Source organism: Apis laboriosa, unplaced genomic scaffold (genome assembly GCF_014066325.1).
Source record: "Apis laboriosa isolate Shangri-la unplaced genomic scaffold, ASM1406632v1 scaffold63_cov154, whole genome shotgun sequence".
Lineage (NCBI taxonomy): Eukaryota > Metazoa > Arthropoda > Insecta > Hymenoptera > Apidae > Apis > Apis laboriosa.
In genome coordinates, this window is record NW_025223982.1 from 714,170 (window position 1) to 731,231 (window position 17,062).

The 17,062-nt window shown below is 41.5% G+C and overlaps 1 protein-coding gene across 8 annotated transcripts in view; it reads left to right on the top strand.

Moving 5' to 3' along the window:
* LOC122718425 (dystrophin, isoforms A/C/F/G/H) overlaps positions 1-17,062 on the top strand; it is a 420,738-nt gene that overhangs the window by 67,500 nt on the left and 336,176 nt on the right. For all 8 annotated transcript variants that reach the window (XM_043943440.1, XM_043943444.1, XM_043943448.1 and 5 more), the window contains 2 exons: positions 2,314-2,525; positions 9,752-9,850. In XM_043943440.1, coding sequence (XP_043799375.1) covers positions 2,314-2,525; positions 9,752-9,850 — 311 coding nt within the window. The remainder of the gene's footprint in view (positions 1-2,313; positions 2,526-9,751; positions 9,851-17,062) is intronic.

Genomic DNA, 17,062 nt, shown 5'->3' on the forward strand with positions numbered 1-17,062 from the left:
TGTGCTTGGAGGTTTGCGCGTCTCTCTCTCTCTCTCCCTTCCATCTTGCTCGCGTTTCGCCAAGTTTGCGTCTCATCCAAGGGAGGGGAAGAGAGGGTAGGGGGAGGGTGCAGGTGCACGTACGCAAATACGCGGATGTATCATGGAGTTTCGCGTTACCTCATAAATCGGGCGACACTGGTCCATCGTTAATTTCTCCGTTTAACCTTCGAGTGGTAACTTTGTTGTGTAGTGTGTGTATATATGTAATAGAGAGTGTGTAATAGAGAATTATTCGAGCATCCCGTCGTTTTAATCGTCGTTTCGATCGAAGGACGATCTTACCATTACTTTTATGCTATTGTCGGATATTGAATTGATTTTAGTCAAACATAAATTTCTGATCTAAGATTCTTCTCTAAGATTTTTTTTAAGATTGATTAAAGTAGAGATATTAAGGAAGAATTTCATATTCGTAATCGTGCTCGTCCGTTCACGACTGTGTCTCTTCAACTATTCATCCATCCTTATCAAAGTTTACAAGTATCCTCGAAAGATGTTCCCCGAGTTCCCCGTAAATTTTAATAAATTACCGGCAAATATTTGAGTCTCGAGGAAGAAATTCGAGAGGATGGATTGAAGCGTGAAGGAGAGGTCAAAGGAGAGATGAGACGGAAGTCTTAATACGCGTATTAAACTGTTGGCGACCGGGGAAAATGTTTCCCGACGGTCGTTTAAACGGGAGAAAAAGGGTTTCGAGGGATACGTTAAGATGCGTTGCATCCGACTTGCTTCAGAAATATTTCTTCGCTCCACGCCTCATGAGTAATTACACGGGCAAACGAGTTCCCGCCATTCGTCCCATTCCCTTTAAACCTTCCTCCATTTTCTCCGACTTCTGTTGCCGACTGCAGGCAAGAACGTAACGAAATTCAGCAGTAAAAAAGAGCTTGCCCCTCCCTTCGGTTGTTAAGATAATACCACGGCCGGTGGATAAAAATATATAAATGGCAAAACTGAATTCAGCTCGGCGTGAATCACGATCTCCGGGGGCATATTTTCGCGTATCGGAATACTTTGCTCGTTCTTTGACGCCCGAAGCAGTTGGAAACTCGAGAAGACGTACAAATTATTCTTTCCCTTAGCGCGAATCTCTGTGCATAAACAACGTTTTCGTTACTTTACGCGAATCTAATGCTTTCGTTAATTAATTATCTCTCACGACATCGGATAAATCCATAATCCCGCGAATCGACGAACAATAAACATTCATGTTCAATCGTACGCTCGATGAGTGAACGTTAACGAGATACGCGAAAGCAAGTATGGAAGCGATTGAAACTAATTCCTTCCATCTTATTTTTATCACTCTGGTTTAATTATCGCCTCGACCAGGAGAATATACATTCATCCCGACTTATCAAATTATCGACGTAAGAATTCCACGAACGATGATAAACGAATAGAGATTGCCGCGATATTCTAGGATCCGTCTAATTGGACTTCCTCTCGAAATGTTATCTAGCGGAAAGCGGAGGGGATATTTTCAATCGCTTTCAATCATCGGGACAGTAATTTATGGAATTTCGAACGGCCAATCCGGCCTCGTTTAAAGTTCTCGAGAGAAGTGTTGCAAATCGAGCACCGCGAGAACGAATTCGTTTGGAAGTTTTCGATTACATTAGAGCCGAGCATATTAAACGCATCTTCTTCAAGATTCTTCGCTCGAGATTCTGACGCGAGCTTCTCTTTCCCTCTCTTTCTCTTTCTCTCTCGCCTTCCCACTAACTCGATTCGAAACGAGTTGGGAGGATAAACTTATAAACTATGAAAGTTACTTTCCTATTCAATGAATTGACCGCGCCCTCGATCCGGGTACGTGCCTCGAAACCGTTCCGTCTCCACTTCCTCCTCCCCTCGCTTCAACCCCTCTCTTTCCTTCCCTATTATCTATTGCCGCGCGTGAGAAAGAATACAATGTTATCGTTCGACCGGAAAATTACAAGTTTTCTTGCTTTCTCGCCGCGAGACGAACGTTCTACATCGTGCTCGATGAAAAACGAATTACGATGCTTTTTGATGTAATACGCTCGATATTCCGTTTAATTGGGACGTGGATCGAGGTTGGATAATTGAATTCATCGAATGCCGAAATTTATCGATTCGGTGGCATTGAGTTAGAATCATATTGTACCTCGAGATATCAGGTTTTATCAGGTTTGAATAAAGAAGATAAAGAAACAATTTCGAGAGACGTGAAATATTTATAATCAACGCTCTGTTTCACGTTGAATTAAACGTACATTTAACGCATGTTTTATTGGTCTGTTGCAGAAGTGGAAAAGACCGCAGGAGCAGGACCGGGGGCATCGGGTGCAACTGCGGGGGGCCCTCGGGGGTTGACACCTTCCCCTGCCCCCTCAACACCCTCGACCCCCGTCACCACCACTAGTCCTTCGGTGTGCACATCCTCGCCTTCGTCCTCGCCTTCACCCTCCTCCTCGCCCTCTGCTCTTGTAGCAGGCTTTGACAAATCGGTGCTACAGGTAAGCCTCCTCTTTTCTCGTCTATGCGCGCCTACACGCCGATTTTTCTTATTATCCGTCCACGTCGTAACAATTTTACGATACACGTGAAGGAAATTTGTAAACGAGTTACGTAGCAACAGATGACGGTATTCAATTTTGAATAGCATTTTATAGGCGACGGGGGCGATATATCATTTTCACCTACGCGCAACCTTACCTTCTTTTTAATAAATCGTTTCACGACGAATCCTCGACGAGACGATCCTGTCACGTGATGATATTTATTATTACCAACGTTTCGAGAGAGGTTGCGAAATTTTCGAGAATTCGCCTGGTAATCAACCCTTTGTAAATTGCGCGGAGCAACAGGCTGTATCGCGGAAACAAAGGGTCACACCGCCTTCCGTCCCGCAGCATTGATAACAAAGAAATATGTATAATATAGCCCGTTAACCGGCTGATAATCACTGCTAGCCAATGTATCGTTCGATACATCTCGAAGGAAACGGATCACAGCTTTTCCCACGCGATACGTAGAATACGTTTAATGTGATGATAGATTGTCGAACGAGTCACGATTGGTCGTTCGTTTGGACAGCACGATGTCCGACCAATCGAGAGGGATAAGATCGAGAAAGGTGTAACGGAGGTGGAGTTAGTTACGATAATGCCGAGAGCCAGCCTCGGGCCACCTTGGCTAATTAAAGCTCATAAATTACGGCTACGTGGAAAGAGAGTGACGAGAATATGGCGACGTAGCCGGACGGACGTGCCGGAGGGTGCTCGTGCAACTTGGAAGGAAAAAAAAAAAAAAAGAAAGAAAAATGTTAAACGGTACACCCTTCTACGTACGGTACGGTAGGTTTAAATTTCCACCGCGTGTTCCATTCTTCTTTTACGATTCTTTCAGCCCCTCTTAATGACATTCGAGGAATTTAATTTTTCTTCGCTTTCCCCCCTTTTCTTCTCGTCCCTTGTTTTCTTTTTCTCGCGACTTTCGGAAGGATCTCGAGCTTATCCGAGAGGTGGGCCCGTTACTTCTTAGAAATTCGCGAAATTTTCGGAATTGTATGGAAGCGGGTCGGAATCGGCGCTGAATTCGGAGACCGAGGCAAGTACAACAGTGCTGGGGGACATTTAAATTCACACGCCGTGGCAACGGGCAATCTGCCCGTGGAAATAAGGGGTAAAGCGTATTTCTATGCTTCTCCAAGTAGGAGGGACGCGCTCTAACTGGATTAGCGCGCCGAGTCCCTGAAATTAATTCCTCTTTCGATATTCGCCGCTCGGACGCCGATTGATTTCCACTCGTCCGAGAAACGCAAACAAAAATCCATACGTTCGATCGATATTATTAGAAAAACCTACAAATGTAAATATTTAAAAAAATAGTCACGTTATTAAGTAAAACTAGAAGAAGAAGAACTAAGAAGAAGAAGTTCTTGTTTCAACGAAAGAGCTTAAAAAGGATGAGTTTGTCGTTCAAAGCTCTCGATGATGGCGGAGAAACTTTTCAAAGTCCGATGTTTCGAGGAGGAAATCTTGTTGCCTTTCGCGGCATCAGCTGTGCGATTATTTGCCGAATTTGTCGAAGGTTCCATCCACACCCACGTGTTAGCCGAGAACCGCGCTATTCCCCCCATCTGAAATACGTGGACGAGGGAAAAATCCCGAAGAACCGCGATCTTGGAATATTCTGCCATGCTTCTGGCATGGGTTCGGTTATCAGGGACGGGAATTAGATTTGTGTGACGGCGATGGACAGCGCGGAGACGGCGCAGGAGTGTCGAACCGCTCGTGCAACCGTATAACTCGGTCAATTTTATCGAGTTACCCTCCCCGTTTCTTTGCCCTCGCAACGTTCTCATCTTCGTCCCTCCTTCGTACTTTTTACTCTCTGGAACATTTTTATCGAAGTGGCCGGATCCAACCCCTGAAATTCACAAAAAGATCGGGTCGGCGAAGAATTCTCGACGCTTCTTCGTTTAATAACAACCTTTTATTCTTCCTCCTTTCCTCTTTTTATTCCATCTCTTTTTTTTTTTTTCCACTTTAAATCGGATCCAAGCAGAGTCCGGCGGTTGGTTACAATCAAATTTCATGTTTTTCCTTTTATGAAATTTTTACTCGTGTCGCGCCACCGTTACACGATAGTACACGCCTGTCGACTTTATTACGTGTTTGCACTACTGTAGCGTCCGGTTTCTATTTACACAAAGCGTATTTTTCGAGCTGTTTCTTCTCACTTCTTCTGGAAACACAATCGAGACAATTCGAGCAACTTGTTAAAATATCGTTTGCGATTTGATCGTAGAGAAATTTACTTTTCTTTTTTTTAACGAATAGAGAGAGAGAGTGTCTTCTTTTTTCTTTTGTAATAAAATTTTGTTTTTTTAATAACAAGATTGGACATTTCACTCTTTCGAAAAATTCCTTTGACTTTCGTCCTTTATTTTTATCCGACAATTGTTAAGATCTGTTAGATCTTTTCTTCGATATCATCTAAAGGAATTAACTGACTCGTGAGAAAAACGTTTTCCTTCGTGGGAAATATCTTAATATATCAAGGTACGCGCGTTGTTATCTTGTTTCTGTTTACCTTAGTTTCGGCGCAATTTCTTCGCTATTATACGATCCTGGGATGCTCCTTTGCAGTAAAGCTTTGTTCAACGATCCGTATACCGGTTTATCAAGCCCCTTTTAACTTGTAGCACGCGCTATATTGTTCTTGCCTCGTCGAGGGTACTTTGCGTGTTCGCATGTTTCTTCGTTTATTCGACGTAAATGTGTCCCTTTGATAACTCCATTTTCCAAAGCATCATCGTGTTACATCCTTTTAATAGCTTTTTCGAATAATTTTTCGCGCACAACAAGAGGACGTTAAATAAATTTAATCAAGTAGAAATCATTATATATATATAACCATCATTCATCGATCTCTCTCGAATCGGGAAACGAGAATTTAATCGGAGGAAATGAGGACGATAAAATTTTTCGCGAAATAAATTTGATCGATCGGAAACGATAAAATTTTCAACGTTCTATATTCTATATTGATCGATCTCGAAGTAAAAAAATTCGAGATAGGTCGGTTTAAAAGTTTCAGCTTCTCTCTGTGCTGCGAACTTCCTTTCGAACGTGCGCGAAACTTGGACATTTCCAAAAATAGCGTTCTAAATTCTCGCCGCCCTTAATGGAGAGACACTTTTGCACCAGTTTCGCGGTGAAAGCGTGTCTTCCAGACAAGACCCAGTGACGCTTAACGATTTACACGAGGCGAATTCGAACGGCCTGGATAAAAAGAAAAAAAAAAAAAAGAAAGAAAAAAGAAAGAAAAAATTCGTAATTATCTCGTTCGGATGGATTTTATTGTCATCTGGCCGTCCATTGTGTCGATTCTATGGTACGCCTTTCCTATTTGCCGAGTCAACAGTCAGACTGCAGCTCAGCTCGACGTCATAACAGCTATCTCCCTTCTTCCATTTCCGGCTGCGCTGTCTCGCTGACAAGTATTGTGCTGTTTGCATGAAAACGAGCGAGAGGCTTCGCGGTAACGAGACTCGAGCGGGGATCGAGTTGCCGATGAAATTCTATTTTGCCTCGCGTTAGGCCTCGTCTCTGCCGTGCGTGCCCACGGCATTTATTCCGTGGAATTGATTAGGTCGGCCATCATCGATTCTGACACGGTGGCCCGCGCGAAAACCGGGGGAAGAAAAGACGGGGGAAAAAAGAGGAAGAGGAAGAATAATAAAAGACAAACGAAAGCGGGGAACACTTGGAAAACTAGGTTGGTGAAATTTTAAACGAGCTCGATTTAAACCTCCATTTATTCACGTTACCCTTCTTCTTCACCGAAGTTTTTAAAAACTACGTCCCTCCATTCACCGTGGAGAGCGATACACGCGTGTGTTTTTTCTTCTTTTTATTTCCACATGCCAGAACTCTCTCTCTCTCTCTCTCTCTCTCTCTCTGTCCTTCTCAATCACGTTTCTATACGCTTTCTCTTCGTCGTACAGAATCTCGTTTCCGTGTCTCCCGGCACAGAAACTATTTCGTACTCCATTTTCCTTTGAGGCAAGCGTGGTATCTAGCTTATTAGATTCTTGCTGGTCGTCCCGGCGAAATGTTTTCCTATTTGACGCGCGTGTTCTCTCTCGCATGGTACGCGCGTCTTGTCAACTTTTTCTCTGTATTAAATTCATCCCTGCCCCGTGATCTATGCTCGTTCCGATGATACCAATTCCCTTCCCCTTCCTGTTGCGTCTTTTGTCAACGATTGGAATTTGGAAACGTTAACAATTGGGGGGGGGGGGGAAAGAATAAGAAATAAAGAAAGAAAAAAGAAGCAAGACTCGTTGAAATTTAGGATATTTTTTTCCCACGAGAGAAAGACGCGAGCAGAGAGTGAAACAACGGATGGAACGAGCGCGGCCGAACGTGGGAGGAAGAGTCGTTGAACTTTTCACGCAGAAATATACGCCGTTAATGCGGAAAGTTTCACCCGTCCCCGATGAAAGAAGAAAACAGAGACAAAACGTTGGATCGATCCAATTCTGTTCAATCAAAAGCGAAAAATAAGCTTGTACGCTTTTCCATGGGAAAATTTAATATATCGATATACAATAACGCTCGTTGCTTTCCTCTGTTATCCGAGGATTCAAAGATCGGTCTTTTTAATCTTCTTTCCGGCCTTAACGGCCCTGTCCTACAATTTCCTGCGAATGTTCCAACTATTTTCTCTCCCCCTCTCCCCTCGTTTATCGATAATTCCATAAATAATTTCGGAATTCTTTTTTTTCGCTTCGAGAAATTGGAACTCGATCGAAAGAGGCGGCGACGAAATGGATTCCATCTATTTTTCATCATTTGCCGAGCCTACCTTGTATCGATTTCAGGCACAGCTGCGTTTATATTTCAAATTAAGCGGCTCGTTTATTTTGAGTGACACGATGGAAGGAACAAGTGGAAGAGGCGCGATATAGGTCAGCCCGGGCTGCGATGGTCGTTCGCCTTCCAATATTTTTAATTAAGTTTCCCTGATTCGATTTCTGAGAGGGCTCGTTCTCGTTCTCGTTCTCGTTCTCGTGGATAAATTCTCCTGAAAATAGGTGTCGCGTCGTTCCATGCACATATATATATATATATATCCATATTTTTACGATCGAATGGACGAAACGGATTTTACACACGCTTCCGTTCTTCCGTTCTTCTATATAAACGAATTTCATTTGAAATTTCACTTGTTCCACAATTCGCGTCTCTTTGTTCGTCCAGCTTTACGAAAATATTCGAACAGATAGATTTTTTTTTTTTTTTTAAAGCATCGGTACACGAGAGGAACAACAAATCGAGAGTAAACCGTACGATGAAGAATAGTTTCAAATTACTATATAAAAGAGAAATAGAGAGAGAGAAAAAAATAGAACCAAGGGAAATATTTGGTATAAATATTTGTCAATCTCAACTTCTTACCTCTTTCACGTACGTTTCACGTCATCGTAACCGTTCTGTCGTCTTCTCAATTCTACATTTACCTTAAAATTCCTACGTGACGATAATCATCCCACCACTCCCTGGTGCATTTTTCAACGGGTCAAATATCAAAGCTACTGTCGCGTGAAAAGTCTGCTGGCATATATACGAGGACTCGCAGGAATATTTTCCATTCCGTACATATATTCCACCATCCTTCCCTTCGCGGCGTGCTCCCTTGGGATTGGCGGGGGGAGGGCGACGTCTAGGCCTTTCATTTTCATCGAGGCTTCTCTCGTCGAGGCTTTTCAAGAAGGGAGGAAAGAAAGAGAGAGAGAGAGAGAGAGAGAGAGAGAGAGAGAGAGAGAGAGAGAGAGAGAAATACATCCACCTTGAAGAAAAACCACACGAAAGATATGATCGTTGTTCGACAACGTGCACTTAATCAGGTCGGCTTTACGCGAAGGCGGAATGGGCCCGAAGTGAAAGGCAGAGAGGAGAAGGACATTGGCTCAGACGCGAAGTTTCGAGAGAGACTACTTCGGAGGGGTGGAAAATGTCGGCGAGGCCGAGCGAGACCTTAATTTCCTGTAGCATTCCGGCTTATCTCTTTCGCGATTTATTGACCTACCCGCCAACTTACTTGCACGCTCACCACTCGTACCAAAGTTGCTAGTCATTGGTCGCGTTCAAGCATCCGTTTCCTGGTTGCGTTAACCAGCATCCGAACTAGATTATCATCGTAGTCTTTTTAGCCGAAAGGTTTACGTAAACTGTGTCCCTCTGTGTCTTTTTTAAAAATAGAGACACGAGTAGAAAGCGAAAGAAGAAGTTTTTTTACGGAAGAATTGAATTAATTACGGAAGATAAAGTGGAAAATTTTATATTCTACCTCGTTTAACCCACATCACCTGGCCTTGATTTGAATAAATCCAATAATCGACTCGTTAATTATTCCACTCGTATCGTTTAAAAGGGTACAAATTGTCCATTAATCTTTCCTTAAAGAAGAAGTTCTGCGGATAAACGATACCTTTGTCCGAGCTCATCCAATCCACCGGTTAAGTTTTCCAGCATTTTAAATGAATTATTGAATGACTCAAATCTTTCGAGATTGAACGCAAAATTAATTATTCATCCGTTTGGAAGCGCACAGTTCGTCGTGGTTCTCTGCATTCACGGTGATGGAAATCGTCGTCGTCGAATCGTTCTACACCAATGATTGCTCGTCCTTGATGAAACGCTAATTAACCGATCCTTAACCGAGGTATCCTTGATATTTAATTACGCGCATCTCTCTTTCTTTAACGAGGAAAAAAGGAAAAAAACTATTGTTCCTTGCCATTGAAATGTAGATATTTGCGGTGAAATTTGCGTTCTGCCACGATAATCTCGTTACCAGGGACAATGCTTGGTAATTACGGGAACAATGCCCCGAAGACAATGGATGGTGGCGCGAGCAATGTTTTCGCGCTATAATAACCGTGTATCGGTACATTTTCCCTTGTCCCTTCTCTGATATCGGGACACGAGCCACTTACGAGCAGGCGCTCCCATCTAATTTCCGCTTGTAAATACTCGATTCGCTTCTATCCTGTTCCCGCCCCTCTGATCGATCACTTCTTTCCGTTTCTATCCCATCGCTCCTCGAACGGCCAAATTTTTACTCGACGACATCTAAAATTTTCAAATAATTCTCCTATTTTTTTTTTTTTTTCCAAAAAATGTTTCAGCACAGACATTTGACGCACGTCGCTCCATTTCTCTTTCAGATACGCGATTGGCTAGCTGTGGAAGAAGAGATGTTACGGAAACAAGCTGTGGTCGTCGGCGATGTCGGCGAAATTATGGAGGCGCTTGATAAACAAATGGTAAGCGGATTATATTATTGTCCTTTCGTTGTCGCATCTTTCTATAGTATCCTTCCATGGCTATACGTGATTAATTCTCATTTTTCATTCTCTTATGCAAATCTCGAATAACCGATCTCAAAGACACCGAGTTCGAATTTTCATTTTAAAATTTCTTTAAAACTTTCGTCACTTTACGTTCAAAACGGTTCTCACTTTTCTTCCTTATCTTCATTTAACGTTAACATCACGAATACAGGAAACTAAAAGCACGTACGTCGGCAATGCGACGATCTGCAATATCCACGAGGGTCGAACAGTTTCGTTACAGTTCACCCCCTTATGTTGGAGGGTAAAAAGACCTCTCTGCGTTATCAACTTAGCATAGCTTGTCGGTCGAGGGATGTTCGAGGAAACGATGTTTCAACCCGGTTGAAAGCTGGGTTGGCGCGATGGCGTTTTCTCGGTTTTCCAGGGGGATATTGAAAGTGGGGGTTTCTGGGTTACTGACCGGGAAAACCCTGACATTGGCATTGGCATTAAGGGTCCAATGAACGCTGCCACGCCTTCCTCTCTGTGCGTCGACGATACATTGTTGCTTCACGCGCAATAGTTATGCTCAGACTATTGATCACTCGTCCGCCGATTTTCTACTCCCCGCGTTTCTGCCTCTTCTCGTCCATTAATTTTTCTCTCTTCTTTTTTCCCCCACTTTGCTTACCCTGAAATAATATCGTATCGTATTTTATTCCAGACAATTTCTTCTTATCTTCGTTTATTTTTACCGTTTCAGTAAGATTAAGATTAAACAATTCAAATAACGGTCACGAAGGTACGCTTTTTCTTTTTCTCTTTTTTTTTTAAATGATATAATTCCGATAGCCTCGACGGTATTCCCGGTAATTTTATTTTTACGGTTAAATAAGTACCTATAATAATTGGTCTCTCGAAACACAAGTGTTCCCGATTTCGAGTTTTAAAAAAACCGGGGCAGCTTGAGCAAAGAGAAGTTATAGATTCCATTTCTCTTTATGTTGAAGCAGCTCTGCCGCATCTCCAACGTAAATTTCCCTTCGAGTAACAAGTAGATTTATCCCCTTCCCGCGAGTTCTATTTATTTGTTCGTCCATTTGATCGTCTCGACAACGGTATCGGGGGTGAAAGGATGCATATAATAAAGTCTTAACGGAACAATATATCGATGATCGGCCCGTAATCTTTTCACCCAACAAAAGAATGGAGAATGGTGGTTCGATAAAATTACGAACGAAGGAATTAATTATAGGCGGCCCTTTCAACCCCTCCCTTCCCCCTTCGCTCGATGGATGCTCGTACCAGAGTGAAAACTTTCTCTGTCTCTCTCTCCCTCTCTCCCTTCCTACCCCTCCACTTTTCCTTCCATTTCGGAAAATCGGGAACAGGAAACGATTGTCCACTTACCCGATGATATTTCAAATTTTTTTCTCTTTTCGTTCGATGGATCGATGGAAAAAAAAAAGGAGAAAAGAGAAACGAGGAAACTCGGTCGCCGAGTTCTCCACCGCGATTACTCTTGCACGCGGATATAATAAAAGAATTAGGTCTGATCAATGATAGCCAATTTCCCGAGACCGAGATCACCTTGCTCGTTAAAGCGTCACTCAAAATGGTCGGAAAGGGAGTTTTCGGAACACGATTTCACAAGGGCGGTGGAAAACAATGGGTTTGTTACGGCGGTGTTGTTATTGATTTCCGATAACAACGGGAAGCCGGAGCAAAAGATATGGAGAAATGAAAGAGGCATCGAGCGCAGGAGGAAGAAGGAGACGGACGGGGAGGGTTGGAGACGGTTGGTTTTCCATAATGCATGGGGAAGGAGGATATCAGGATCTCTTTGAACACTGCTGATTATCGGAATTAAAATCGTAGGATAACTTACGAAACGGTAATGATTAAACTACGCACGAGTTATGAGAATATGTGTTTCAAGGATCGATTGTATTATTATCGTGTATTATCGTTCCTCGTATTATTTCTTTTATTTCTTTTATCGTAGACAATAAAATTGTTTACGTATATTATCCGTATCTTTCGTACATATAGGGATTATATTTGGACGAATATAATAACGTGAGTATTTTAAATTTTAGTTTAAGACTCTAAGAGGAAGTTTTTTTAAAATCCATTCCGTTCTCATCGCGATATTTTCTACGCACGTTTCACGTGACGATTCGTCAAACTCGAGCCGACGCGACTGTCCTACTTTCGCCCAACACGGAAATTCGAAAGCTCGATTAAAATTCGAGGGAACGCGAACGAATTTGTCAGAATCGCCCGTTGTAATTTTAACGGGTAATTGAATATTAAATCGATCTCCGCGGCAAAACTGTGAATTATCGTCGTCCGTTATATCGCTGAATATTACATACGGATTATTTACAGACTCGCCTTGATTTGTTAACGTTCATCGTTATCCCCTAATTATCTTCACGCGGTCTCATCAAGTTTACACGCGATGAAATCCTTTCATCGACAATGTTGCAATACGAATCGCAAATATTACATTTCGCCCTTATATAATTGCGCTTTCCAAACGATAGAAAAAGAACCTCCACCCCTCCCCTCCATATCCGATATTACAAGATCGTCGTTTTCCTTTTCCTTTCCCGAGCGAAATTTCCTTAAAGAGGGAATGGCACGGTCCGGTATCTAATTACGTCAAGTTTTGACGAACTTTCTCCGGCCAACTTCCTCCACGATTTTCGTAATTAGTGTCTCTGCGAGTCGGCTACCGCCAAATTGAAATTACTCTCGAATTATTTCGATTCGAAGGAAGAAAGGGAAGACGGGGGAAGGAGAAACGAAACGATATCCAGTTGTTGCCTTTAACGGAAACACTTCTACGCGCGTCACGCACGTCTGAACCAAGTTCTCGACTTCACCCCGGCTGTTGCACGCCGTGCAACGGCTTTATTTAATTGCCGCCTGTTCTTCCTCTCGTTCGACTTGTTCTTTTTACCGATTACGAGCGGAGAATTCGCGAGCTTTTTTTTTTTTTTTTCCAAGACGAGAGGTTTGGTCGAGTTGTGCTCACGATCCAACGTCGCGATGATCCTCGATTCTAGATCGATTTCGTTAGAGAAATATCGTTGGGAGAAGGAAGAACATACGACTTTGTCCGCTATCCGTGATAATTTTATTATCATTTTTTAATTCGAGTATATTGTCCCACTTGTGTCTTTTCATCCTTTTTATATTTTTTCTGTCCAATATTAATTTTCATCGATCGGTGAATACGATGAAAATTGAAAGTTCAAATTTCAACGAGCGATTCGATCAATTCGATACGATTGTAATTCGAAATCGAAACTGAATTTTACCGACTCGAAAACCGGTCGAATAGATAAACGCGAATCTCGCCTGTTATTGTAATTAAAATTTCGTATCGCGTCAGACGGTAAAATTCATTTCGAGCGAAATGGTTGTTCTAATTGTTTCGCGTGTAAATCAAACATCCCACCATAAATTGAACTGTTCTCGGTCTAACTTTGAATCGCGCATCACGGAAAAAGTTGATGTTCCTCCCGGCTCTTGCATTATTCAACGCGTCCAGAATTTTTATTTCTCTCGCTCCTTCATCGTGTTTTTGCGCTGTTTGCTCTCCAGGATACGCGCGAATGAAATTTGACGATTTCGAGAATGCATTCATCAATAATAATTTAATCTAAGGCTATCCTTAAATTATAATTCTTACATACGTCGAGTAATATTCTTGTAAATTTGATTTTAAACAATATTCTTAGAATATTTATTATCCTTATATCGAATATATTCGTTTTTTAAGCTTTTATGGAATAACATTTGGAAAAGGAAATTATTCAGTCTTAGCGTTTGACAATCGTAGCGGAGGGATGGTTGCGTGTGCGCAGTGCGTATCTTCTTTATCCCCTCGATATCCGATTAGGTATCATGCCAGTGAGAGATTCGAACTGACGATTCGAGGATTAATTTAATTATATAAACGTTTTATTTCATAATAATATTTAATCTCTTAAGCGTTTAATTTTTAGGTTTACAATTTTATTGCGTATTATATACAAGAATTTTATCGCGCATAAGATACAAGAAAATGATGATCACATTTGAAGATATTTATAAAAATATTTCGAACAAATAAATTTACGGTTACATAAATTTACAAATACAATTGGAACAAAGAGTTTTCGAACGCAAACCAAACCACTTTTTTGTCACGTTTCATAAAAATTTTACTCGAAAAGAGGAGAAAAAGGAACAAAAGAGAGAGGGAGAGGAGAAAAAAAATCGGAGGAATCATTTAAAAAGAATCAAAGTCAATTTTATCGTATAAAATTTTCAATCCTTCGCTAACGAAATTGCTACGTCTGTTTTGGGCATGGTTTAAAGCGTTTACTAAACGGCACCCTCTGCACGCGAATTTTGTGCCCCGTAGGCTTTATACCCCCATAAGCCAGAGGAGAGAGAATGCCTGTATATATATATATATATATATCTGTATAATACCGTTCCCTAGCTACCACGGATGCCCATGAAGCTGCGAATTTCACTCAGTTTCTCGGCGTGCCTCCATCGAAATACTCGTGCCGGAAAATCATGCAGCCATGTTTTGTTAACCAGCCAAACTATTTTTAAATATTTCCTCAATTTTACGTTTCCTTCCCTTTCTCCTCAGTCACAATTCTCTGACTTCTTCAAGCAAAATCTCTCGATTTTATTCCTCTTCGATCCGTCAACTTTCCCGCGTTTTCTCTATAAATTGATCACGTTCGTATATACACTCGTATATACCCTCCTTCTCGCCGTTAGCCCTTCGTTGTTAATAAACGTAAAAGCGTATTTACATTTCGACGTGGTAAGTGGCCATATAAAGAGAAAGAGAGAGAGAGAGAGAGGAAACGGTCGATCTAGAGGACCGTTCGTAATTCATCAGTGAAACGAAATTTCGATCGGAATTTCACGTGTGCGTTTCGAAGATTTTCTTTTTAACCTTTTAACTTTTAAGGGTAAATACTCGAATCTGCCGCGGTTCTAATTAATTCGACGAGATAATCGATGCATCGGTTCGCGAAACTATTCAACGATATCATATTGACCATTCTCTCTGTTCGTCGAGTGGATAAATCGTGTTCATTAAATCTCTCGCTATTCTTTCTTTTTTTACGTCCTTTTAAACGCGTGGCTGCGAAACGCGTACAAATACGTGGCTGAGAAAGAAAGAAAGAAAGACTCGCGAAACTGTTTCGCATCGGCAAGTTCGTTACGCTTGCATTAATGAGGAATTCGCGTATTCGGTAATTGTCGAGGCGAAGTTGGTGCGCTAATTTTGGGATCGCTAACGAACGCCTCTCCGACGTCTCGTGCTGCGTTTCTCACGCAAACGCGTGCATCCGTGCTTATAGTTACAACCGCGTCAATTCGATAATGCGATTTTGACGAGAGGGCCGACCAATGAAATTTCGCCAACGAATGCGACCAGCGAAATGAAACGAAAATCGATACAGCCTCCGGTGGTGGCCGGCTCGCTCCTCCGCTTCCTCCTCTCCTTCGCGGCCTCCTCCTCCTCCTCGTCGTCGTGCTTCTTCTTCGCCCTCTTCGTGAAAGGTTGCGGTAAAACGACGTCCACTCCTCGTCCATGGCCTATTTCCATCGGAACAAAAGGACGTCTCGCGATGGTAGTTTCGATCGGGGAAGATCGAATTTTTTCTACGTGCGTAATCTCCGTTCGCCCGGGATTTCGATATGATCCATTTCCTCTTCTTCGATTAATTCGTGAATAATGCATTTTCACGATATTTAATGGAATAAATTAGACGGAATTAAACGGCCGCGTTGATTCATTTCGTCTCTCTTTCATTTCGTTTGTTTAAAATTTTATTATCGTATCCTTGAATATTTTATCATATCACTGTTGCAATATCACGTTTAATTCCGATTCATCGTTCGTATTATCATTTCTTCTCCGCGTATTATTAATCGTCGGATTTAGTTTCGAACCTTTCGTTCGAGAGGGGAGGATTTCGTTTAAAGGGGGTGATCGATAACGATTCGATTCGATAATGATGTAACCCGAAACTGCATTCGGACAATCTACATGGAATAATTTATCCGTAATATCGCGCGATTATTGTTCGGCTAAATCGTTTGATTAGAAACGTTTTCGAATAAAATTAAATTAATATTCATTTTATGCAATTTCGATTTCACGTTCCGGGCAGATTCGCGCGTTATCTTTAATTATCGAGAAGAAATTTCGGATTGAAATTCGGACACAGTAGCGTCGATTGGTATGATCCACCCTTTAAACAAACGTTTCCAAATTTTCCACCCCTCTGTGGAAGCGTCTTGTCACTGTTCATTTAGGAGTTTTGACATTGCGGCGAGCCGCATTATCCGTCGCCTCGACCGATTCCGCAGAGACCCATGCAGTTTGACTGGTTGACAGTCAAGCGGTTTGACATCTCGTCATTTCGAGTTCCCCTCTCGAAAGGGGCAATTTCTTTGTTCTAATATTCCTCTGATATTTAATCGAAAACTACGACGAACGAAACGAAATTAGAAGATTAATAAAATATTGGTTGAAATTTTGTGCGATTTGCTTGCTATTCAGATTATTATTATTTTGAGATATTTTGAAAGAAATTGGAAACTTTTAGAAACTATCGCTTTTAATATATATAAAAAATTGTGTAAATGATTATTATTAAACTCGTTACATATAAAATGATTCATTTTAGAAAATTAATGTTAATTAAACGGTTAAATGAACCGATAAATAATTTGTCAATTTGAAGCTTAATTCTAGATGCAATTCGAATAAACTATTACAGAACAAATCGTCAATTAAATTTCAATAACAACGAATCAAAACTTTTCGAATCAAATTCTCTCGTTAATACTTTCTTAATTTTAATATCTTATTTTACAAATTCACTTAATTTTTTTTTTCTTTTAAAAGATTTAACATAATTTTATTTTTTAAAAATAAAAAATCCCTTCGAAGGGGGGAGAAAACTCAGAGAGGAGAAAAATTTTCTCGCAAAACCGAATATTAAAATTATCCACCGTTCTTATCAATCGATCTCTCGACGCATGCAGTCTCTCCCCGGCCCATTACCGCATTATCCACACCGTGGAGATTGTTGCCCACGTCGAACGAACCACGGCCCACGTATTTACGATAGCGAGGGTGCAACGAGAACGTTCTCGGTGGCATTA